This window comes from Grammomys surdaster, unplaced genomic scaffold, assembly GCF_004785775.1.
Source record: "Grammomys surdaster isolate TR1022 unplaced genomic scaffold, NIH_TR_1.0 130, whole genome shotgun sequence".
NCBI lineage: Eukaryota > Metazoa > Chordata > Mammalia > Rodentia > Muridae > Grammomys > Grammomys surdaster.
Window position 1 is genome coordinate 4,137,302 of NW_021604588.1, and position 24,530 is coordinate 4,161,831.

Sequence of the window (24,530 nt, forward strand, 5' to 3'; positions counted from 1 at the left end):
TAATGTTAGAACAAAAGAAAGGGTACACCCTGAAGAAAGAAAGAGTCTTTTTAAGATTCATTTGTAGGAAAGGGCAACAATATAAACACTTGTTGCATTTGTTGTTTTGTTTTCCTTTTCTGAATACATCAGTCAGATGGGAACCAATGATCTCCAATATTTAAGTAGGTTGTTTACTGGGAGCAACTGGATATTAATGGATGACAGCCAAGAACCTGGAGTGGTTCCTCTGTGCAGGCTGAGCCTGGGAGATTGGGAAAACTGTAGAATGCGTATCCCCATTCTTAAACCTAAATCCTCACATCTCCAGTAAATAAATTATTCAACATCCACATGGGTATTTACCTTAGTCTTTGTGACTGAGTTGAAACCACTGAGGTACCCCACTATTTCAGACAAATCTAGAACATTTCAAATGAACCTAGGACAGCAGCGATCCAAGTTAATCAAAGCTCAGCTGTCTAGTTGGCATTTGAAGAAGACAGGACATAATCACTTCATATACAATTCATTGGAAAAGGTTTCATTATTCAGTAAACACTCTTGTCATTCAGTAAATATTTGTTTTGGGTACTGTGTGGAAAGCAAGGCAATGTCCTTCATGGTACTCAGAATATCGTGATGTTGGTTGCAGGCAGAACAGAATAAAAAAACAAGCAGGTCAGAGTAAATAAACTGACAATACCCTCATTGTGTCCTGAGGACTGTTCTAGATTGACTTTGTGATTTGTAGTTTCGGTTGTTTTGTTTCAGTGTTTTGAGACAGACTCTTGCACTCATCCCTTACCAAAGAATGGCTCTAAACTTCTGATCTTCCTGCCTCTGCCCAACAAGTCCTGGGATCTCAGACATGTATCACCATGCTCAGATGTATTATAGGCTATTCTGGTGAAGAATCAATCAGTCTAGACATCTCTACTTTTCATACAAGGAATTCTAGACTTTAGAAGGTCATGAAACCTGTCCTAAGTCATCCAGCTGACAAGAGATAAAGGAACAAACCAACAAGTGAGGCCATCCTTGGAGTATGTTTAAAACTGTTAATTCCCTTTCATGATATTGAACAAGGAGGAAAGTTTATGGGTTGGGGAGAGAATGTAATTTAATATTAAATGAATGTTGAGGTGATGGAAAGGGAAGGAAGAACACACACACATATACACACACAGAGGAGGGAGGAGTGAAGTACAGGGAATTTGAGTTGAGTGGTTTCAGCAACTGGAGCATCTTCTGTCCCTTCTGTTGAGCTGAGATGTGCAAGAGGAGGAAGAGGCTGCCAAGAGAGTGTGGAGGAGATGGTGGCCACAAATAGGAGGACCTTGGGTATGACATCATGTAACCTGTATAAGTGAATGCCTTAACAGGCACCTAAGACCTTTCTACTTAAGGAAGAGAACTGGGCTGGAGTCACAGAGTCATCTGCTACCACAGTAATGCCTTGCATTTTTCACTTGATTCTTAGAGGACCTTGTAAGGGACAGGAGAACTGTTTGGCAAATGCTTTGCTTTTATTTTTTAAGTTTGACATTTTGTAATCATTCACGCCTATGCTTGGAGCTTAAAATAATTATCCCATGATACATAAAGAATGAAGATATAGACAGGATGATGCCCCTGAATTGAGGTGGGTCAATATGTTCATGTCTAAGGCCATGGGCACATACACAGTGAGATTCTGAGCATTAAGGATGCCAATATTCTCATCCCACAATATTCTATTGGGGAAATTCATCCACTGTGTGCTCTAGATTCAGATAGATATATATACAGATAAAGACAATAGATAAGCTAGGGAAATGAAAACCAAAACTGAGAATGGCAGCGTTCCTGACTTCAGGCTATGATCAGACATCTGGAACAATAGGAAATGCTCAGTGGGTGTCCTTTGTAGTTAAGATTTGAGTCTCAGAGAATATGTGCTCATGGCATGACTAGGGGTTCAGTTCAAGTCCTAACAGACTTCAAACTCTTTCCAAAGATATTAACCATTTGAAGAGACTGACTGGAACCTATTTTATGGTTGTTAACATTCCAGATTAGGTTCCCCTACTTGGAAGACCTGAGATGAGTGCGCTGCACGTCAGATAACTTGGAATCATGGCTCACACAGTAGATTGGGGTAAAGGTTGGGGTGGGTACTGGCATACTGGCTGTGGGTGAGCAGTCTTCCAGTACATTTTGCTGAGCTGTACCTCATTGGTCCTTACCAACCTCTTTGCGTTCATCCTAAGCTATCCCCCAAAGCTGTGATCTGATTAGTTTGCATTTGATTTCTTTGCTGCCTAATGAACTGCCTGTGTAGTTCTAGCTGTGATGTCATTAGCATCTCATTGCCTTAGGCACCAACTCAGGAGAGAGATTTTTAAGCAGTCCTCAGAATCCTACAGGAATTGTACCAATTTACTTCACAACAAGTAATTCACCTTTGTGACCTGTGAGTTCACACACACAGAGCAGAGCCTGCATGAGAATGACTTGGTCATTTTCATCATTGTAATGGGTCCCTGAACTGAGGTGGGTCAATATGTACATGCCTAAGGCCATGGGCACATACACAGTGAGATTCTGAGCATTAAGGATGCCAATATTCTCATCCCATGATATTCTATTGGGGAAACTCATCCACTGTGTGCTGGAGGATACAGATTTAGCCTAAAGCAAATGGCACTTATTTATAGCAAACTGTATTTGCAAAATGCTTTGCAGTTTTAGGGTTGTTAACTACATTCCAGGTTGAATATTCCTCTACTTGTAAGAAAACTAAGTCTTACAGCCAGACATGAAGACCTCCCTGAGAACAAAAGTGTGGATTCTGTAAAACCATTGGTGAGGAGCCACAAGTGTATTGGTTTTGTTGTTGTTTTGTTTGGTTTGTTTGTTTGGTTGGTTTTTGTCAGATAACACACTTGCCAGTCATCGTCTTCCAAGACCTTAAACGTAGATTGTTTCTTTTTCTTCAAAGACTGTGTGTCTACTGAAGTAGATATTTATTCTCCTAAGAAACATCAGTGTTTTGGATTCCAGGAGCATCTCTACATAGGTGCCAGAGGATGGAGAAAAGTTCCAAGGGCTGCAATAGGAGTAGCCAATAGAAAGAGGGGACCACTGAGTCATAGGAGATAAAATGGCTTTCCCTCTTCCCATCTTTCCACCAAGAGAGCACAGGTTCTCCTGAAGAGTTTTGGATCTGAGCTATTCATTCCCTTGCCAAAAATAGTGGCATTCTCTTTGGGGTAAGAGAGATTTATGTGGGCTTTCATCAATGAACTCCATCATTTTAAGGAGTATTTCCCAATTGTATCTTTAACTGCACATAGAAAATGCATTTCCTCTTTGAAAAATCTCTCTCGTGCACATGTCTGTTCTTGGCTGGAGACTGAATAGATGGCTTTGGGGAGCTCACTGTTCATTGCTCTGTATAAATCCAGCCTCTTTCTAGACATTCCCATCTCATGTGAGCATGGTGTTAGCAAGGTATAGTGGCCTTGGCCTCCAGCAGGGATCTGATATGTGGACCTGATTTGGAGATGGGGGGGATGTAGAATAAGGTCCTGAAGAAAAAAGCAAAGCTCCTGCATTTGGAAACACCTGTCATCTCTGCCTACATGCTTTTCTCAGCCATCCTTCTATATTCTCTAATCTTGCCAAGAATGCAGGGTGGACGGGTATTGACAGGGATTAACTACATCTTGAATTTAATTGGCATTGCCAGAAGACAGCAACAAGGGGAGCAGCCCCTCTTGTTCACAGCAATTACAAGCTTTAATGATGGCCAGCTGGAGGGCAGGGAAGTTAATGCCTTACAGAGCACTCACATTACAGTGCCCCCTGGTGGTATATTTTAATACAATTCATCTAGATAGTGACCTAGGAAAAATTGCTTAAAGGTGAGAGAAAAGAAATATATTGGCATATTACTTCATATTTGAAGTAACCTTTTTTTTATACTCAAAATTAAGGATATTGGGGAAGGATTCCTTTTTAAATTTCTCTTATGAGCTTTCTTTCAATTATTCCATCATTGTCTCCTGGTTTTCATACTTTTCTCGTGAAAAGGTACAGAATTTGTAATTGTTTTGCTTTTTAGTTTTTATTGTACATTAGGAAAAGAGTCATAAAAATATTGAGATACCCACACCATCCTTAAAATTCTGAAAATGTATTTTCTCTGATGTGGTCTCACAGCACCAAACATAGTAATTTTCGATCAATTACCACCATCTAGTGGTCATATTGTAGATTTGCAAGTGTTCAGAATGGAGTCTCAACAAAGGACGGCTGTGGTTCCATACAGAAATGCCTGATGATAATGTGATTAGAGCCAAAAAGGAAAAGGCTCAAAACCTCATAAAGACTTTGCACAGATACCAGATACTGCCCAAAGACCTTACTCCACCATCACTTACTTTGACCAGTCACTCAGCAGTTTGAAGAAGACAAGAAGTGGGATCAAAAAATGGGGTCCAGAAAGTCTTGGCTAGTCTGTGAGCTTTTCAAATACTGCTAGCAATCCATTCTCAGCCTAAGATAAAGTACAGAACCATGACTGACCCTAAATATTCATAAAGATGAACCTGTGGGTGAAGTGATTTGAGGTTGGTTTGTCTGGGCTCATTTGATGTCAGCATCTTTGACTTTCGGGGTGTGTGTGTGTGTGTGTGTGTGTGTGTGTGTGTGTGTGTGTGTGTCAGCCATTGTCTAGATTTTCTACAATCTAGGAGGGACTGGAGCTCAACCCTGGATCTATGATTAAGTCAAATATAAATGTTAAATAGACTGGCTCCCAGTCACTGAATGTGTCCTGTGCCTTCATACACAAGAGAAGTCCCGTGTCAGGAGTAGCTGGGTAAGCGTGTCTCACCCACATAATGCTATTTATTTGGGAATCAAGAACAGTAGAAACCTCGGCACATTTCCACATGGGCCCATGTTACACAGCAAATAAGAGAGGCCCTAGAGGGTGCTCCCGATACATTTGCTTTTCTAAGTCAGTGAGTCATATCTCTCAATCACTTCCTGGAACCACTTTGAGAGGCCTTTCAACCAGTTCACGCTGTGTCCCATCAAGTATGACATTCTTAATGCACCCACTGGAGACCAGAACATTCCGTGTACCCACCATCTCCAAAGGCATGGCAGTCTCTCCAAAATCATTTCCTGCTTTGGACACCAACTGGCAGAAATAGCTTACGAAATCTGGAGGATCCTGTCCACAGAGTCCTTACAGATAATGAGTTAAATGGATAAACAGGAGAACTGAAGGAAGAAAGAGCAAATGGTGCTTTCTTGTGTGGGGAACAAACCATGATTCTCTAGTAGGCTCTTCTCATGTTTGTCACCAAAAATAGATCAAGAGCTTGTGTAGCTAACTTCTAAGTGGCAAACAACAGTGAAAAAAATCTTTTTTGAAAAAAATCAAACTTTCCTCTGCATTCTCAATACATGAGTTAATTATACAGCCAAGAAATACTGGGTTTGCTCTATGACTTAAACACTTTGGAGTCAGATAGCATTGGGTTCAAATACCAAGTTTCACAATCTGCTACCTTTGTGACCTTGATGATATTGTCCTTTCTTGATATGTAGAAATGGGTATAATGGTAGACTCTTGGCAATGATGATATAATGATAAAAGGAGACCTTGGATCAACCCCAATGTCATAGGAAGGTTCCATAAGCCTCAGTTGTAATTGTAACCAAGATTGTGATGCTGGGTGCTTCCTGCATGTTACTAACTATATGTGTGTCTTCAAACCATTTTGATATTCGTCTATTTAATAACGCTAGAAGTAGGAGCTATGAAGAAGCCAAGGCATAGAGCGGTCACTGTTGCTATCATCTGCTTTCTGGGAAACAGACGTACTGCAGACACATCCCTCCACATGGATCAGTGGAGCCAATGATTCTCAGAAAAGAAGCAACCTATTCTCATACTTGAAAGACCATTTCCAACTCTGTATGTCACTGGAAAGATGCCCCTAATTTAGCAGAATGACAGAGTTTACTCCCTCAGTGGCACTTTCCAACTTCTCAAGGTTAGACCTCAGAACTCAGGAGCCACCAAGTCATGGCAGTCCTTGCTATCTTGCCCCCCACCTCACTGTTTCTTTTTCTTATGTCTGGCAGGCAACTCTCCATCTGATGAGTCGGAGGAGCGAGAAAGGGATCCCAAGGTGCTGACATTCCCAGAATACATCGCTAGCCTGTCAGACTCTGGCACCAAGCGTATGGCAGCTGGAGTCCGAATGGAGTGCCAGAGCAAGGGACGGTGTCCCTCATCCTGTCCTTTGTGTCATGTGACATCTAGCCCTGAAACCCCTCCTGAGCCAGTTCTGCTGGAAGTGACCAGAGCATCCCCCATCTATGAACTAGTGACCAATAACCAGACCCAGAGGGTAAGAGGGCTGAGACACTTGGTTCTGGAAGGGATCAAAAACCAAGAATTTTCTCCACACAGGAACTCAGCTACAGAATCTTTTTGTTCAGCTAAGAGTGGCACCTAATTTGTTTAGATTTGCATGCTTACATATTAAGTCAAATCAAATCAATGTATTCTATAATAACCACAATAATACAATTCAAGAGTCACTATTGAAGTCTGAGTAAAAAGGGTTGGACGAAAATAGGAAAGCACATGCAATCACCAAAGCCATTGCAATACCTTTTCCAAAGGAGGCATGATACAAGGACACTCATCTCTGTCTCCCTGTTTTAGCTGGTGAACCAGCCTAACTGAACTCCCAACCTAGAACCAGCTGCACTTGGACTAGAAGGGGCATGTCAAACACAGGTCCCAGAGGAAGGCCCTAGCAGCCTCAGCCTGGAAGAGTCTGGTACCCTGTTCATCAAGGCTTAAAGGACGAAACTCCAAATCCATGTTGATGTTCCCATGTTTTATTCTGCTGGAAGGTCATGACATTTCCCAACCATTCATTCTTTCTTTACCCCTCTTAGGAGAAAATGTGTGAGCCCGTAAGATGCAGATATGGGGTTGGGAGGAGCAGAGACAATGACTTCTTTCTTCAGCGTTCAGGCTACAGTAAGCCAGCACACACACAAAGACATCAACCCATGCCAAACTTGAAATAGAGAGGTTCCCTGAGTGTTGTGAGATTTCTAAGACTATCTGCAAGGCAAATGCTGAACTGCTTACCTGATGGAGTGGAATGCCCATCCAGGTGGGGTGATAATTGCTTCTGTTTTTCTCTTTGAAGAGACACCTGGTGTGTCACAGTTGGTTGCATAGGTGTTGCTCAGACTCACAGGAGGGATTTTGCATGTGTGTTTCTCTCACCTACCTGCCTCTTCCCTAGATAATTCAATGAGTGTTTGAAAATAAAAGTTTTTTTTCCCCTACAAGAACAAAAAGACAAATGGTTCCTGTTGGCCTACACATTCGTCCTGAATCTGAGATGATTATGGGGAAAGAATTGGGAGAGAGGGACTGGAAAGAAGGAAGGGCTTGGTTCATTGGACACCCAAAGGTGTGGTGATATTAACACAGGGCTACTCTTGCCCACCTAACATCATACTCCTATCATCATACAGATATCTGCTGTATCTGATAACAGACTTTCTGGTTCACCAGTCTAGGATACAGTGTGGGGTAGGGGGCAGGGGGCGGGATCTGAGCTCAGCAGGGTCATCCTTTGAATCATCCTTTGTGCACTCTAGTGCACAAAGCTGCAGAACAGAGATGATCTCAGCGAGAGACAAAGAACTTGGGAGCTATCAATCACAAGCAGGATACCTAAGGAAGTTCAACCCCAGCAGCCTCTCTCTGGATTCCCTGCTTGCTAAACACCCTTCCATTTTCCCTGCATCTGTTTTCAGAGAAGGGAAGGAAGACATTGCCCATCTGGCCCCTTGTTAAATACTTTAGTTTCTAAATATACACAAGCTAGTCTAAGATGGACTTTGCTCACTACCAAGGGACTCTTGTCTTTTCTTTACATGACACATTCTGCCTTTGTCGTCCCCTCTGCAACTCTGCTTTTTCTTCTATTTTTTGCTTTCTGTCAAAGAATTTAGACAAAGGGTACAGAAGCTGGGGAAGGGTTGGACAGGTGCTCAGCATGACACTGGTAACTCCATGTGAGTTTTCATCTTTCCCTTCAATATGGGGGTTCATTTTATAGCTATCCTCTTTGATCTATTGTCCTTGTGTTGGACTGAATAATTTCTGATGTCATATGGCAAGTAAATTTGTATTTGTGATAAACAAATTGGTTAGACCATTTAAACAACCGGACAAACTTTAGCTCTTTACCTTGTATCTCAAATAGATATCACTGGTGTCTCCATCTCATTAAAGGGAACCAGTGCCCTTGTCATCCCTAGTATCTTTTTCTATCACCAAGAGCAACATATATGTATATCCTGTATCCTCTTTACCGAGACCCCCATCTCAACCTAACTTTTCACTGTAATATCAAACATTTTATTGCATCAATCTTCTTTTTGTATTGAAACACCTGGAATTACTGTACAATATGGACATCTTGCCATATTAGCATCAAGGTAATTTAATGGGGCTTCAGACTGAGTGCAACTTAAAGTCCTTAGCACAACATTACAAAGCTGTTCATGATCCGATCTGTCTTCATGTAAGTGGTCAGGTTGTTAGTACTCTATACTCTAAAATTTAACTCTTTTTACCTCCTCAAACACAACACATTTTCTTTCATGAATTTAGACCCCTGGACTTCAAAATCTCTGTCAGAAGAATACACTCCATCACAGTTCTGTCACTGGAAAACTATCATCATGCCATGTTCCATCTCAAGCCCCACTGGCTCCCAGTGACCTCGCTGCCATATTCCCAGTCCAACTCAGACTCCTTCATGGAACCTCCACTGCATGTGCATACATCTTAAAGTGTGCATCTTCTATGATCATACTTGTTGCTTAGTCATTTACTTCACTCTAGACTATGAGAAATGCTTTGTCTTCTACAGAATGCCTGGATTGGTGCATACTTGATACTCTGCTAAATAAATAAATAAACAGATGAGTAAATATTTAATTGCTAAACATGAAGTAAAAATTCAGATTTTTCTTTTTTTAAGGAAAACACTAGCCAGCATTTGGGTTGTTGGTGTTTTGTTTTGTTTTATTATTTGTCTTGTTTGTTTGTTTTTTTCTAGACTCTATTACATCTATTAGCAAGTATGGATTCCCCAGGGAGTGCATGGGATGGCAAATTGTAGGCCTACAAATAGTGAAATTTCTCTTCCTTTTCCTTTTTAAAAGGGTTTCACTTTGGTTCTTATCTATTGCATAACAGCTTTTCATCACTGTGACAAAACACCCAACACAATCAACTTAAAAGGAAGAAATATAGCAGTTCTTCAGATTTCAGTCCATGGTTGCCTGGCCTCATTACTAGATTATGAGAGTAGGGTTGTGTGAGGAGGAGCCTTATTATCTCATGGTAGCTGAAAAGCAAAGAGAATTCAAGAAGACTATTCCAAGACTAATATATAACCTTCAAAACAAAGCCCTGGTTGACCTATGTCCTCCTACTAGGGCTTACTTCCCAATGCCCATTAAGTTATGTATCAACCAGTGTAATGACATAAAGATGAAATTAGTGTCTTCCTATCACTTCTCAGTTATACCAACATCTTGGACCAAGGCTTCTTTGAAGACTACACTTCATATACAAGCCATAGCATACCCTTATCCAACCTGTTGAATTAGATTCTGCCTAGGATTCAGAAGTAAAAACTCTCATGGAATGGCATGGATCAAAGGTAGTGGGTTAAAACTTTTAAATAAATGGCTTTAAAAATAATTATAACATGTTTGCCTTGCCATACTTTTTATATTAAAAATATGATCATATTCCATGTTTAAAATGTTATAGCGGTTTATCATTGTTCTTAAGATTGAACTCCTCCTTACAGACTATCTTATAGACAGATTGATATTTTTAGTTGATTTTACAAGTACAGTTTTATTAAGGATCCAGTCTTCTTAGTGTTAAGCTTTTCTACCTATATCACTACAATTTTTGTGACCAGATTACTTTAAAAAGTAAAATCATTAATATGCAATAACACAGTTTAATGTGTTTCACTGTAATGTTTCCATACAAGCTTATATTGTACTTAGATCACAGTCAGCCTTCCCACCCCACACCCCCCCATTCCTCCCTCTTCATCCTTTTTCCCCTTTACCTTACTTAACATTTCCTCTTTTATTTTCAGGTCAATTCTTTCTACACATCCATATACTAGAGAAAATATGCAAATATGCACTTGTATTTTCATCTGTTATTTATTTCACTGCACATGTTGTCCTCCAATTCCACCCATTTTCCCCCCAAATGAAGAATTCCATTCTTGTTTGCATCTGAATAGCATCCTTTCTTCCTCTTGGAGGCTTCCTGCTGCTATGTGCACCCATAGAGCCTCACCTTTTCATTAGGACCCTTCAAAACTATTGTGGAATTTGAACGTTTACATGAATCTGGTTTGCTTGTTTATTATCTAGCTGGAAAATTTATGCAGACAGGAACCATATGTGTCTTCTTTTGCGTCATTGCATCCTTCATGCTTAGCACAGGAAATGGCCCCTTGTAGATGGTTAGCAAACAGGTGTTAACTGAAGACACCATCAAACAGCCGGCCTTTTTAGTCAGTCTACCTTAAAGAGTCTGTCTTCCTAGTTTTAAAAAGTTCATTTTTTTGAATCTCAGTCAGAACAGTATAAAGTAAGTAACTTGCTGGTAGAGTCAGTCAGGGTTAATTAAGAGTATGTATTGGGAAGAGTCTGAGTCCAGTGAGCCATGCAGAGTCCACTCCCTGACAATGCCCCATTTTCTAGCCTGTGACCCTGAAAAAGTACCTAACTATCACTCTTAGAATCTTTAAGTTATTATGACCATCCACCCAAGAGTTAGTATCTAAATGGGACTTACAAATTAGAAACACTATACAAATCGTAACTATGGTCAGGAATCAGTTTCTGCTTCTTAGAAACTCTAAGTCTCAGGAGTGGAATCAGTTGGACCCTTATTCAATCCAGCTCATAGACTTAAGTAACTGTCTTAGTTAGCATTTTATTGCTGTGAATAGACACCATGACTAAGGCAACTCTAATAAAGGAAAAGATTTACTTGGGCTTACAGCTTCAGAAGTTTTAGTCCATTATCATCATGGTGAGAAGCAAGGCAACATCTAGGCAGATGTGGTGCTGGAGAAGGAGCTGCAAGTTCTACATCTTGTTCCCCAGGCAGCAGAAGGAGACTATCTTCTACAGGCAGCCAGGAATAGGCTCTCTTTTGCACTGGACTGAGCTTAAGCACTAGGAGACCTCAAAGCCTGCCTATGCAGTGACACAGTTCCTCCAACAAAGCCATACCTATTCCAACAAGGTCACACTTCCTAATAGTGTCACTTACCATGGACCAAGTATATTCAAACCACCACAATAACCAATGCTAAACTTTGAAAACCTAGAACATAGATAACTGACTCTTTGTATAGGTGTTTGTGGAGTCCTATCTCTTTTCTTCCTCCCACTTCTTCTCTTCCCCTCTTCCTCCATTGCCTTCTTGCACTTTCTTCTTTTTCTTTTGATTTTAGAGTCTGAACTTCTACAAGGCAGCTATATCCCCTTTTCCTAGCTTACCAATGTGGACAAGCTGGCACTGGAACAGAGGGGAGAAAAGCCAAGTCTGAAGCTGTCGTGTGCCCCAGAAACACAGCTCTGAGCATAGATAGCCTGGAACCTTCACCCTTAAATTATCTGAGCTGAGGGAGCACGAGCCCTCTGAGAGGTCATCTTTCCCTCAGGATCCGCTCTTTTTCCCCAGAGAATTGCCCCTGTCATAAGTATTGTTGCCTCTTTGGGTTCATTTTACTTTTAGTTCTTTTATTCCACAGCAAATATCTCCATGAAATTACTTCATGTAAAGAACTATGCGTGACTGTAATTTTTATAAGGTTCTATGTAAGACTCAACCTTGTCATTCAAAAACAATAATGTGTATCAGGTGCAGTGCATATATTATGTCACTTGGCATGGATTGTTTCATTTAGTTGTCATAACATCCCTATTAGGAAAGTGATATTTTTATCAGAGTGCAAACTGGGTTTATGTAACTTGTCCAAGGTCATGGGTAATGATTGACAAAGCCAAGGTTCTCAGCCACAAGACTGATGCAGACTCAGAATTTAGCCTTTATATATTACACAGATTCATGTATTCAGAAGTCAAAGAAAGATGTCTAATCATAATCCAGTGTAGAACCACACACATATTCAAAAAGGATCACCAAACAGGCTGAGGGACCATGATGGAGTAAAGCAGGACAGAGAGGATAGATATGGATGCACAGAGAGGCATTTGCAGAAGGGTAAAATGCTTCTGGGTAGACAGAGGAAAGTATAACATAGGTAGGCCACCCAGAGATGTGAGGTAAAGAAGTTAATGTTACTAGAGACCACAGTAGGAGGTGTGATAGAGTGCAGTGAGGGAGAGACAGGGTGGAAACTGACGTTCTTTCAAAGTGAAAGTTCCTTTGTTTGTTTATTTATTTATTTATTTATTTATTTCTGTTTGAGATAGGACTTCCAACCAGGATGGGCCTCAAACTTGTAACTAACTGACTTCTAACTGCTGATCCTCCTGCCTTCAAATGCTGGGATTACAGTCGTGTGTCATCACATTTGGCTTATAAGGTGACAGGTTTTAACTCTAGAGATGAGTTATTACACTAAAGGGAGAGTGGCATCCCAGATGTCCTACAAGGCTGGGGTTATCCCATATTCTATCTACTGGAACACAGATTTAGACTAAAGAATAGAGGTCCAGTGGTGATACAGTCTTTTCTCTGAAGGTGATCTAGTACCACATAGGACCCTGACACTAGGTCTCTTTGTAATGACCATCCAGCCATGTTTCTTAACTCTTACTCTTTGCTCTTATGTTCAGCTCTTACAGGAGGCCACCATGAGCTCTCTCTGGTGTTCAGGGACTGGAGATGTCATTGAGGACTGGTGTCGATGTGACTCTACTGCTTTTGGAGCGGATGGACTCCCTACCTGTGCACCCCTCCCACAGCCTGTGTATGGTTCCCTTCCCAAGCCCCTGTCCTGCATGTCTGCCTTCAGCACCATTATTCAAAAATACAACCAAGTGGATATTTGTCTCAAGGTGATAGGCTGAGTGCTGGGGATGGGAAAGAAGAAAGTGGCTTAGTTCCTGACATCAGGAACTTTCAATACGATAGAAGGAGCAGGCTGTTTAATGGAAGTAGTGTGACAAATCTTTGCAGTTTTAAAATGTGAAGAGCTGTTCTTTGACCCTGCTTTTGGGCAACAATAAAGACTTTATGGAGCAAATAGCAATTAGACAAGGTAAGACAGCATGGGTAGAAGGTGGTAGGAGTAGCAGTGCTGTTGCTATGGGGAAGTTAAAGGTCTGTAGTAAGGACAGAAGAAGACCAACAATACTACCACCTTGCCAGACAATATATGCACTAGGTAAACACTCTTATTGCCATGCTTTCAATTAATGGACAAAGAAATGACTTCAAGAAGATGGTATTTTCCCACAATTATAGAGCAGAAAGCTGATCATGGCTGAGAGTGGCTAACAGAATAAAACTGAAATGATTTTGGTTTAAAACCAACAGGTCATGATGAGTGTTAACTATGGGGATAAAGCATAGTTGAGAAGGAACTCATCTGGAGTTATACTGAGTTGAGGAGAAGGAGGAAGCAAGTCCTATTTGTGTTTGCCCATGAGCTAACAAAGGATGATTGTGTACATGTTCAGTAGGCAGAGAGACAGGTGGAGCTCTGTGACAAAAAAATAAAAATAAAGCCTAGAGATAACGAGATTTCAATTAATCTCAGAAAAATGATAGATGGGGTCGTTGCTGGAGCAACATTGTGTGTAAGTAACACACACTGTAAAGAAAAGAGGCCTGGGGTGAACAAGAGGGGATGTTTGTATTGAAAGGATGCACAAGGTGCTGCAGGAACGGCTGAGAATGAGCCTGTCCAAATTCTTAATCTTTCATGAGGAGATAGAACAGAACAGGCCAAGACGAGAGGCCAGGACCCAATGTAGGAATTCAGGCTATCCTATAGTAAGGTGTCTTCTACAGTGGTTAAGGCAAAAAAAGTGCTATTTCTGTGAAATAGTGTTGGTAGGACAAGGTGGTGGCACATGAACCTGTGCCTTTATAAGGCATGGAAGGCCCAACATGACAATCAAGACTTGCAGTGGCTACAGGGCTAATTGCACAGAAGAGTGGACTGTAGACAGAAATCTGCAGGTGAAGGCTGCCCTCTCACCTGTCTGCAGGCAGGTGTAGATGCTGAAGAGATAGAACTGAAGAAGAAAGACCATCACTCCAAGCCAATTTAGTTCCTTATGTAGGTGCCCATAAATATTCCAGGCATTGGATTCTTTCTCTTTGTAGTTGTAATGTGGATATCTGAATCAAAATAAAAATAAATTCCTAATTAGTAAAAAAATATAAATAGATAAATAAATAAAATTCATTTAGTAGAAAAGGAACCACTAATAGAATCAAGTACTGCTAGATTCACCAGATTAAAAAAAAAGCTACTGTAAAAAGGTGATGTGGAAACTGTCAAACAGAGGGAGAGAAGATCCAGCCATGATGCCCCAAGGCTGATTTCATTTCTAAACATGTATTAATCAAATATGATGACTGAAAAGCAAGGTGACCGAGCGATTGTCCATGAGAGGTATACGATGAAACTATAAAATACTCCAGAACTATAACTATAAACTATTAAAACTGTGCTTTTCTTCTCAGCTCTGATAACTTTTCTCAGCAACAAATCTTCATTTTTTTTTTTGCAATTTAATTGGTAGTTAGAAATAGAAATGTACTCTACTTTTACATAAGTCCATGTAAATCATACACACTTCTATTTCTTAGTAGGGGCTGGCCTTAATTCCTATTTTCACAGAATCTGAGTTCTCAGAAAGCTTAGCTACTAACTTAAGCGTCCTAATTTTTTTCCTTCAAAATAGCATTCTGCATATGACTCTAATTAATGAATTTGTCAATATCCGCACTGTTTTGGATCTATTCCACCCTAATGTCATATGAAAACTATGTACTTCTTCATAGTAGCTGCTAGCAGATGACCATGTGTTTCTTATTATTTTCCTACTAGTTGAACTGTTTCTTACTCCCCAAACATCATCCCTTGATTTCTTGTTAAAGTTGTATCACATGCGTAAATACTATGAACATATGTGTTGAGTTGAAACTGGACATTGCAGGTCATTTGGTGTGATCTAGCTCTGCTGTCTCATCCTTTAGATTTTGAGACCATGAGTGGCATCTGGGAGCTTGGTAGAAGGTAGGAGGTGAAGGCTGCAGATACTTTTGATGTACAAGAACCAAGCTCAGAGATGTGGTTGAAAGCTAGGGATATTGTGAGTGAGAGAGGTTACAGTGAGCAGAAACTGGGAAACCCTCATAGTCTAGTGGTCTGGAGAGAATCGAGGAATTGAAAACAAGAAGGAAACCTGAGCCACACATAAGAAGTCAGGACAAGAAAGCAAATTGAAACCACTTGGGTTGTCAGGAGATTCACCCCAGTGAACATTGGTACTGGTTACTGAGTCACTATAATGTGCAGAGAGGGATGAGATAGGAAAGAAAGGCAATGTTCAAGGCAAAGGCAACTTGAAAACAATGAGAGACTGTGAACTATAAGGAAAGACAAATAGGGACTGAAATAGGAGCCGGGGATCATAGGCACCCAAAGAGATGGACAAAAACTGACATCAGGTTCTGAGCAGCAGACACAGGGTATCACGCCCAAAAGAGTTTGGCACGTGGCCACATGGCCAACTCTCTCCTTTCAGCATTACTTTTGAGCTGAGCTTGTTCTGAAGTTCATTTAGCAGATGGACTGGAGAGGGAGACATAGCAGAACAAGGGGCGGGGTAAGGAGGTCCTGCCAAATCCTGATGGTTATGGAACTTAAGCTAACTGCTCTCTTATTGATGCAATATTCTCTTGGATGCCACATTCAATGAGCTTTGAGGTACACATTGCACAAAATATTTGTTTAGTCTTCCTCAAGACAAAACCCAGAAATTACATTTCAAACCATATAAAAAAAAGACCTATCAATAAAGCCCACTCCCCAAACACATGGACCAGGTAGACCTTCATTGACGTTTACACCTTCACTTATTAATTTATTACAAGATGCAAATATAAACCTCCTAGGTCTCTAGAGACCTTAGCATCTAGTGAGAGAGACAAGTGCTCAGAGAGACTAGAGTTGTCATTTGTAAGAGTTTGAAATGTCGCAGTTGAGGTGGTGACATGGGTCCCAGCTGAGTTCCCATTTCACGTTTCTTCTTTTCTCCACTCAGGCTGAGACTTTCCACAGAACACGAACCCAGCAGCACCCTTGTGGTCCTGGAGTGGGAACATTCAGAGCCACCAATTGGAGTGCAGATTGTAGATTACCTGATCCGGCAAGAGAAAGTCACTGACCGGATGGACCACTCCAAAGTAGAGACGGGTGAGCTACTTTCCAAAAGTAGAAAAAGAAAAGAATGCCCTGCCTTGTGGCATTGTGTCAAGTCCCCAATGTTGCAGGGCAGCATGGAGAAGCATGGAATAGTAGCAACTATTGTCTCTTGTAGGCAGCAGCCATCTTTTCCATTTAAGAGTTTTTGCATGGTGAGCATCTGACAAAGTCTTGTTTTGATTTTTGCTTTTCTTTTATTTATAAAAGAGGTGTCCATTTCATTGCCTCTAGGCACACTTACAAGCAACAACAACATAGTACACTAGTTATCCTAGCCCACAATTAAGAAACAATTCTCTGCTAACCACTGCCATGATTACAGAAAAAACAAAAATTCCTTTGCTAATAACCCCCTCTAGGCAAAGGCATGTGCAAACAGATGCTCTTGATCCACGTCTTGTCCTAAAGCAAACTGACTTTTGTCAAGTCCTGAGAGAAAAGGGAAGCCTTAGAAATAACCCACAGAAATAAAAGTCCCATGTCTTACTACCAACACATAGAGAAAAGCCAACATCAATAATCCTAAATCTTTCAAATAAAAATGGTCCTCTTTGGGCATGAGGATGCCCATAATCTAAGAGCTCCTATTGAACCTGGTAATGAGGTTTGGAGAAACATCTTTGGAGCATGGAGAACTCTCCATTGCTGTCTCTAAGGCACTTTTCTTAGTATGCACAGGTATTGCTAAGGTACCAGGAACCAGCATCACAAGTGTCATCACAATGTCAAGGTGTTTCATGGAAAATTGCACAGATGTGCCATTTGTTTTTTGCCTTAGTAGTCCTTGAGCTAATTCTGGACAAATGACTCTCAGCTGATTGGCTAAAAGCGACACAATCAGAAAAGACTGGTTTTCTCTAAGGTTTCTTTCCTTCTTCTTCTGCTAGAAAGTTTGGACATCATTGTTTCTCAGGCTTCCCTCATTCTTTTCCTTTGTGTAGAAACAGTGCTGAGCTTTGTAGACGACATCATCTCTGGAGCAAAGGCTCCATGTGCCATGCCATCTCAGGTGCCAGACAAGCAGTTCACCACTATTTCTCTCATCATCCGATGCCTGGAACCTGACACCATTTACATGTAAGTAGTACACACCTTAGTGATTCCTTACCAGAAAGTTTGAGGTCTTTGCTCACCCTTGCCTCCCATTATTACTGGAGTTCCTTCAGAGACTTTGCAAGAGATTTTTTTTTTCAGTCTCAGCAGCTATATCTCAATAGGCATTATGGAGAAACTTCTCGAAGAAGTTTTAGAAGAAGTGTTTACAATATACAGAGGAGATGTATAAACAGATAATTGTGACTCAAGGCAGAATAGAGTATATGTTAGTTAGAAAGGCCAGGGACATTTTGGAAAGAAAGAAGGAAGTGATTTATTCTATGTAGAATTGGTGGCTAGATTCTAAATTGGATTGTATAGAACTCAATAGCTTCTGTGATGTTGGGAAAGTCACACTAGGTTAAAAATCCCCAGAGCAAAGGTAGACAGGCCTGAAGGGCAGCTGTGGGTGGTCCAACTGGTCTGAAGCAGATGGTGAATAAAAAGAGGTGGAAGAGAATGAGCCTGGGAGTCAGAGTGAATGCTGTATGTCAGAGAAAAGTTTTTCTTTGGGGGAGGGGGGTACAATGCCAAGAACAGTGCTTCAGAAAGCCATCTCTAGTGGCTCTGAAATAATTTATAGAGTTCAGAACTGGTAAGCATTTTTCTTCAAAGAAGATGTAGTGAATTATATCACCATGCTTGGAACCTCCCTATGTTCTCACTGAACTCTGCTCATCTCTTCCTGTGCTCTGGAAACGACTGTAAAATATTTGTGAGCAGAGACATAAGAGATGCCAAAAGAGGAGATATGGTGATAGCATCTAAGTCATGGTGGAAAAATCCACGGTCTAACGCAGGATTCAGAGTGATGCAGTTAGGAAGCTTTCTGACCCCACCAGTATGAAAAACATCTAACAGTTTACAGATGAGGTCACAGGCAGAGAGTCAAGGTTTCCAGAATAAATCATCTCCACTTCCTCTCCTAAGGAGTTCAAAGATGGGAAGCACTAGAAATCTGAGTGTCATTGATTGTGATGAACTTAGATATGCAGCTGTGTCTCTTCCAAATAGGACATGTAACTCAGGACTGAATTGGGTGAATGGAAAATGAAAAAGGACAAGTGAGATCTGAGAGTCTGGAATGGACCCACACACAAGGATGACAATGCCAATACCAAAGACTATCTGTCTGCTCTTTGGGCAAGGATGCCTTGAACCATAACAGCTCTCTTGATAGTTGGACAGCTGCTTACCTCTCAGAGGAAGGGTACATGACAAAGGAATACAGATGTGGGACTGAAGAACAGTAATCTAATTTTTAAAAAGTCTCCAAATTAATGTGACTCCTATGACCATTTATAAGGAGGGTGGGCTAACTCCTCTCTGTGCTTCCTACTTGTTAATTAGAAAGTTAAAAGTTCTGGTGGAAAAATAGGTAGTCATGGTTCTTTCACAAAGGTCATTATCAAGTCTAGGACCTTCCTCAAGTCAACCTTGCCTTGGCTTTGTTTTCTGGTCAAAGACCTGAGGCTAAGATCCTCTCCCATGTTCAACATCTTTGTTGATCTTCTAGTGTTCACTTCCTATGTTTTGTAAATCACCTACTTCCTCTGGCATTGATTACAAAGTGGGAGAAGTTACCAGGCTAAAGGACAGCCAGTTACCACTAGGTGGCACTGCAGATTGCTAGAAAAGCTAGCTGACACATGTGTAACTTCATAGCCCACAGTGAGGACCAGCTCTTGCTTTTGCATGCAACATGATGTTATTAGATCCTGGTAGACTAACCTGGGGTGGCCTGGACATGAGACCCAGTGTGTGGGAAAAGGGTGCTGTGGGTCAGAAGCATTCTTCTTTGTCGAGGAGGAAAGAATATTTGAACTTTCATCTCTGGTGCAGAGAGAAGCCTGCAGGCTTCGTTTTGCTCCTAACCATAGAGTGACTTTAAATAAGATCCTTAACTTTTCAGCATCCAAGTTTTCTTATAAATTAGGAGGAAGGTAGCTGTCATTTATGGAGTGTTACAAGTATAGTTATGACTGACTGTACTTGTTTCCATTTTTGAGCTGAAGAAACTGAGGTTCAGTAGATGGAATAACCACCCCCAGAATCACACACCTGTAAATAATGATTAGAAGCTGAAACAGGGTTTCTTCTCTCCACACACTGCATCTTAATTCCAAGCCATCCCAGGTTCTTCAGCCAGGATCTAGGAACCTCTACCTACAGTCTAAAGAAAAATCTGGTCTTCAACAAGGGTTATGAAGTTATGTCTGAGTTTTGACTGGCTTTCTTTGTCATATATTTCATTTAATGCCACTAGAGAAGCATTCTGAGCATGGACCCTGTGGCACAAACACAGTTAAGAACTCCGTAAAGTGTGACAATATCTTCATTTTTTATTTTGGAGGGATCACCTTCCCTTCCCACCACCCCCTCACCACAACTGCTGGCAGGAAGAGCCCTTGCATTTCTGAGCACATGACAGGAGATGGATGATCGAAAAAGATGTCTGGATCACAGGATGAGCAAAAGCCCCCATACTGGCAGGAAGGAAACAAGAAAGCAGCAGGTGACACAGCCAGCTCTGTAGGCAGCCCCTGACAGCCTTACAATCATCCTTAGTATTAGGCTCCAGACCTTTAAGGCCCAGCCCTGGGGCCTGAGCCAGTCTGTGTCAGTTCCCACGCACACATGCCTCCATGGTGTCATCACCACGATGCTAACTACGCACTGAAAGGTCCCAGCCTGCCTGCGGCTGGAGAGGAAGCCCAGAAGCTTTGGAAGAAGCAATAAACGGACTTAGATGTGAGCCCTCTGGATCTGGAGCAAGACTTATCTCCTCTGTCAGTAATTCCAGCTAACCCTCTTGCTGTCTTTGGAGAGCCCTGTGGTGAAATGAAAATGAGAACAACAAACAGGGAAGGCCTTCCTTTAATGACAGCACGTGGCATTTCCACATGAAAATGTGGAAAGTGCTCCCCAGCCTTTCGTAGTCAAATACCCAGGTTGCTCTCTCATCATCTCAGGGTTGGGGTGGGGTGCTTGGATTGAGGGGGTGTGGGGGTGGAGCCCACTGGGACTGCTGAGGAAGAGTACTGAAGGTCAAGCTCTGTCTGTACTTGGAAGGCTGTGTGAGGCATTTCCTTTCCCAATATCTCCCTCATATTAAAAACAAAATGTGCTATTAAATAGTCAGAGATTAGCAGCCTGCACTTCGCTCTCACGTCCCTTCAGAGTACGTCAGACTTACTGCAAACAGGGACATCTTTGTCCCAGTTTAGGATCGGACACAATGTCAGATATAACTTATGGATAAGCTGGATGTTGATGACCAACTCCATCCCAGGAACTGAAAGACAGGGTCCTTCTAGCATCCAACTTGGTACCCTAACAATAGGATGCTATAATCTGGGGAAGGTTAAGAATTAAGGGTCCGAGATTAAATTATGATAGACTGCAAATAGTGGCTCCAGCCACAGAGCTGAAGTTGGCACCTTTGGCTTAATAGCAGGTGGAAGTAGTAACCACACTGTAGCCTTACCTGGAGTTGTAGACCCGTGGAAGAAGATCTGCTGCCTATGTACACAGAAGATAACAGGGCTAGACTTGCCACAAAGATCAGGGCCTCTTATCTCCTGGCCCCCTCAAGAACAGCTGGTAGAACTGATAGAGACTCCAACAAAGACCAAACCTTTAAGCCCAAGCTGAAGAAAACCAGATTCCACTTCCACTAAAAGTGTCTCAGACTTCCGAAGTATATATTTGTTCTATTCTGAATTTCGGGGATTTCCAGCTTCACATACTATTAGGGATTACAGAGAACATGGCTTGGCATGAGAATCACAGACCATGAGTTATAAGTCTGCAAGGGGGCAGCCGATGGTACCTCTAGGTATACTCCTCAGAACTTTAGTTGAATGTGCTCTAAGACCTGGTTAACAGTTAATTGAACTCAGAAATGGAGATGGTTTCAAAAGGGCCAGGTGTACCGGCTATAGGTTTGAAGGTTCAGGAAACAATTCCAGAAACAGGGCCAAGAAGCTGATGAACCACACACAGGGTCAAATGAGAAAAAAAAAAAAATCTCAGCTGCCAGGGCTGGAATGGGGATAAGGGGTATCAGTGGAGCCCCATGCTCTCTCTGTGAAGGTGATGGATGGTGAGATGCTGGATTTGGAATCAGGGCACATGTGGTGAGGAAAGACTGTGGCTGGAGGGAAGACCATTGAGCATGACTTTTGAGCATGGCTTAGGGGCAGGGCATATGAAAATGTGTTGGAGTAGCCTGAATCCTCCCTGTTGATAAGAAAGAAATCAAAGTGCTTGCTCCTGATCTAACAGCTGAGAAAGGTCTTTAGGCACTCAACAGCTATGATCTGGATCTGGCCCACGACGTTGGATCTAAGCAGGTCATCACGTTTTAGGTCTTACTAGACAAGGGGATATGATTGAGCACAGGTTCAAGGGTTAAGGCCTAGCTGGCATTTACTTGGGCCACGTTTCTTTCCTTCCTTCCTTCCTTCCTTCCTTCCTTCCTTCCTTCCTTCCTTCCTTCCCTTCTCATTTTCTCTCCTCTTCTCCCTCCCTGTAACTTTGCCAAGAGGAACAACAACCAACAAAAGCAAAATCCATGTTTTCCAGCGAACACAACTTTCTTTTAGAAATGCAGCATGAAGAAAGGGTGCAGGAAGGTGGTGGTGATGTCTTTTGGGGTGGTCTGATTAGTTATCAGAGGCTCTGTGCAGACACCATAGCCTGTTTTCACAGTCAGGTCTCCAGGGTCTCTCCTTTCTCTATCAGTTACATCATCCAATGGGATTCCCTTGGTCCTAGTGTTCCCTCTGTTGGACTGGTTCTCAGTAGAAACTGGTGACTGCAACAGCTACTCTTGGGAGATGGGGTGTCCAGCCCTGTACAAGTCAGGTGGCCTTCATCCTTCTGAATCTAAAGATTGGATCTATCCTCAGTCTTTCCATAAATATGTAAGCCAAGCACAAGGCAGCATGGAGCAGGACAGAGCTAACATGGTATGGTGTGGTATTCTAGGACTTTGTAGCACTACTAGCTTCCACTCTCACCGTGGCTTATTATCCTCCAAATATTATAGACGAGGGAAAAGAGAGATCACAGGAGTTGCTGTAATTCCACATGGCCTTCGACCCAATTTCTAGCTATCCATTTGCAAAGATATCTACTCTTTCTTTCGACCTGTGAGAAAAATATAAATATTGCCAAAATATAAATGGCATCGGGGTTACCCGGAAAGCATCTGGGTTTTGTGTCATGGTAGAGTCAGGATCATTTGAGGCTATGGCTTTCTTCCTGATTCTGAGACTCTTGTCAGAAATAGATAGATAGGGGCCGGGCATTAGTGCCAGCACTTGGGAGGCAGAGGCAGGCGGATTTCTGAGTTCGAGGCAAGCCTGGTCTACAGAGTGAGTTCCAGGACAACCAGGGCTACGCAGAGAAACCCTGTCTCGAAAAAAAACAAACAAAAAAAAAAACAAAAACAAAACAAAACAAAAAACAAAAAAAAACAAAAAAAGAAAAAAATAGATAGATAGATAGATGGTTAGATAGATAGATAGGTAGATGGATGGATATATATATATATATATATATATATATTGATTTAAAGAAAGATAAGAAAATGGGTCATCTAGAAGTCTTAGTGCTTGGTAAAGTACAGACTTCTAGTTCCCAGGTCATACTGAGCAGGTCTGAACTGGGCCTAAGAATTTTCAGTAATGGAGCCTAAGACTTCCTTGTGGAGATGAAGTGTCCTTCCCTGTGATGCTTCTAAGAAAACAGCTCTCAAAATAGCATATCCCAACCACAGACCACTGGAAGCAGCAAGAGGCTTCACCCCACTGCTTTCTAACCAGAGTGCTGGTGCTAAGTGTGAGATGAAGGGAGCTGGTTGGGCTCTGACCAGTTCAGATAAAGCTGGACCTCCAGCCAGACTTGCTCAGGCCCAACCCCTTGATGTTTCCCCTCCAGTAATGCTACCTTCCAAACTTTCTGCCAGGTTCACCCTCTGGGGTGTAGACAACACAGGGCGACGCTCCAGGCCAAGTGATGTGATTGTGAAGACCCCGTGTCCTGTGGTGGATGATGTCAAAGCCCAAGGTAAGAGACACTAAAGTTATAAATGTCTATACATGATTGCCCAATCATCTACCCTTGCCACTCTAAGGAGCCAGTAACCAACGAGCAAACAGAATGGCTGGGAGTGCAGTAGGAAGAAAGAATTCATGCTCAAGGGAGAACCTTGGGCTTTCCACTGTATTCTGTTATCGTATAGAGTCCATAAGGCAGGAATCAGCAGAAGACATTGATAAAGTCCCCAAGAATGCATTATGTCCATGCAAAAGCACCAGCCTTCTCTGCCCTCAGGACACAGATGGACACTTGCTCTTCATGGGGATTTGTACACCTGAAAGTTTGTTTCAAGCTAAAGCATATGAGGCTGTAGATTTGGAATTGAACAGTTAAAAGCCCTTTCTTTTGATGAGCTTAAATCTTTCACTCTGTACTTTGAAGTTGTTACATACCACTTCTTCAGCATATTCAGTATACGCTCCCTCACTGGTATTGGTCCTGGTCCACTAGGAAGTTTTTCCTCGTTCACCATCCATCACACAAGAGATGTTCCCTGGCTGGTCTTGGCATCATCCCCTGCTCTAAAGTTTTCACATCTCTGAAGCCAGGGTCTGTCAGTTCTGCTTACCACCTCAGACTCCGGCACCAATTAAGGTGATGGATACTATAAGCCACGGACATCCATTAGGCAGAACTGAAATCGAAGCCTTTTTATTAGCAGAGACCCTGAGCACTTTGGCTCTGCAGATTCCAGTCAGGGATGGTCCATGGTAAGCTAATATTCTGATGTCTCTCATTACCTTCTATATAGCTCTTGGCCATGTACACATTATCTTA

The 24,530-nt window shown here is 41.8% G+C and overlaps 1 protein-coding gene across 2 annotated transcripts in view; it reads left to right on the forward strand.

Annotated features, from left to right (window-relative positions):
* Positions 1-24,530, forward strand: part of Astn1 (astrotactin 1) — a 308,690-nt gene that overhangs the window by 268,055 nt on the left and 16,105 nt on the right. For both annotated transcript variants that reach the window (XM_028759116.1, XM_028759110.1), the window contains exons 17-21: positions 6,127-6,395; positions 12,943-13,076; positions 16,390-16,541; positions 17,492-17,627; positions 23,620-23,720. In XM_028759116.1, coding sequence (XP_028614949.1) covers positions 6,127-6,395; positions 12,943-13,076; positions 16,390-16,541; positions 17,492-17,627; positions 23,620-23,720 — 792 coding nt within the window. The remainder of the gene's footprint in view (positions 1-6,126; positions 6,396-12,942; positions 13,077-16,389; positions 16,542-17,491; positions 17,628-23,619; positions 23,721-24,530) is intronic.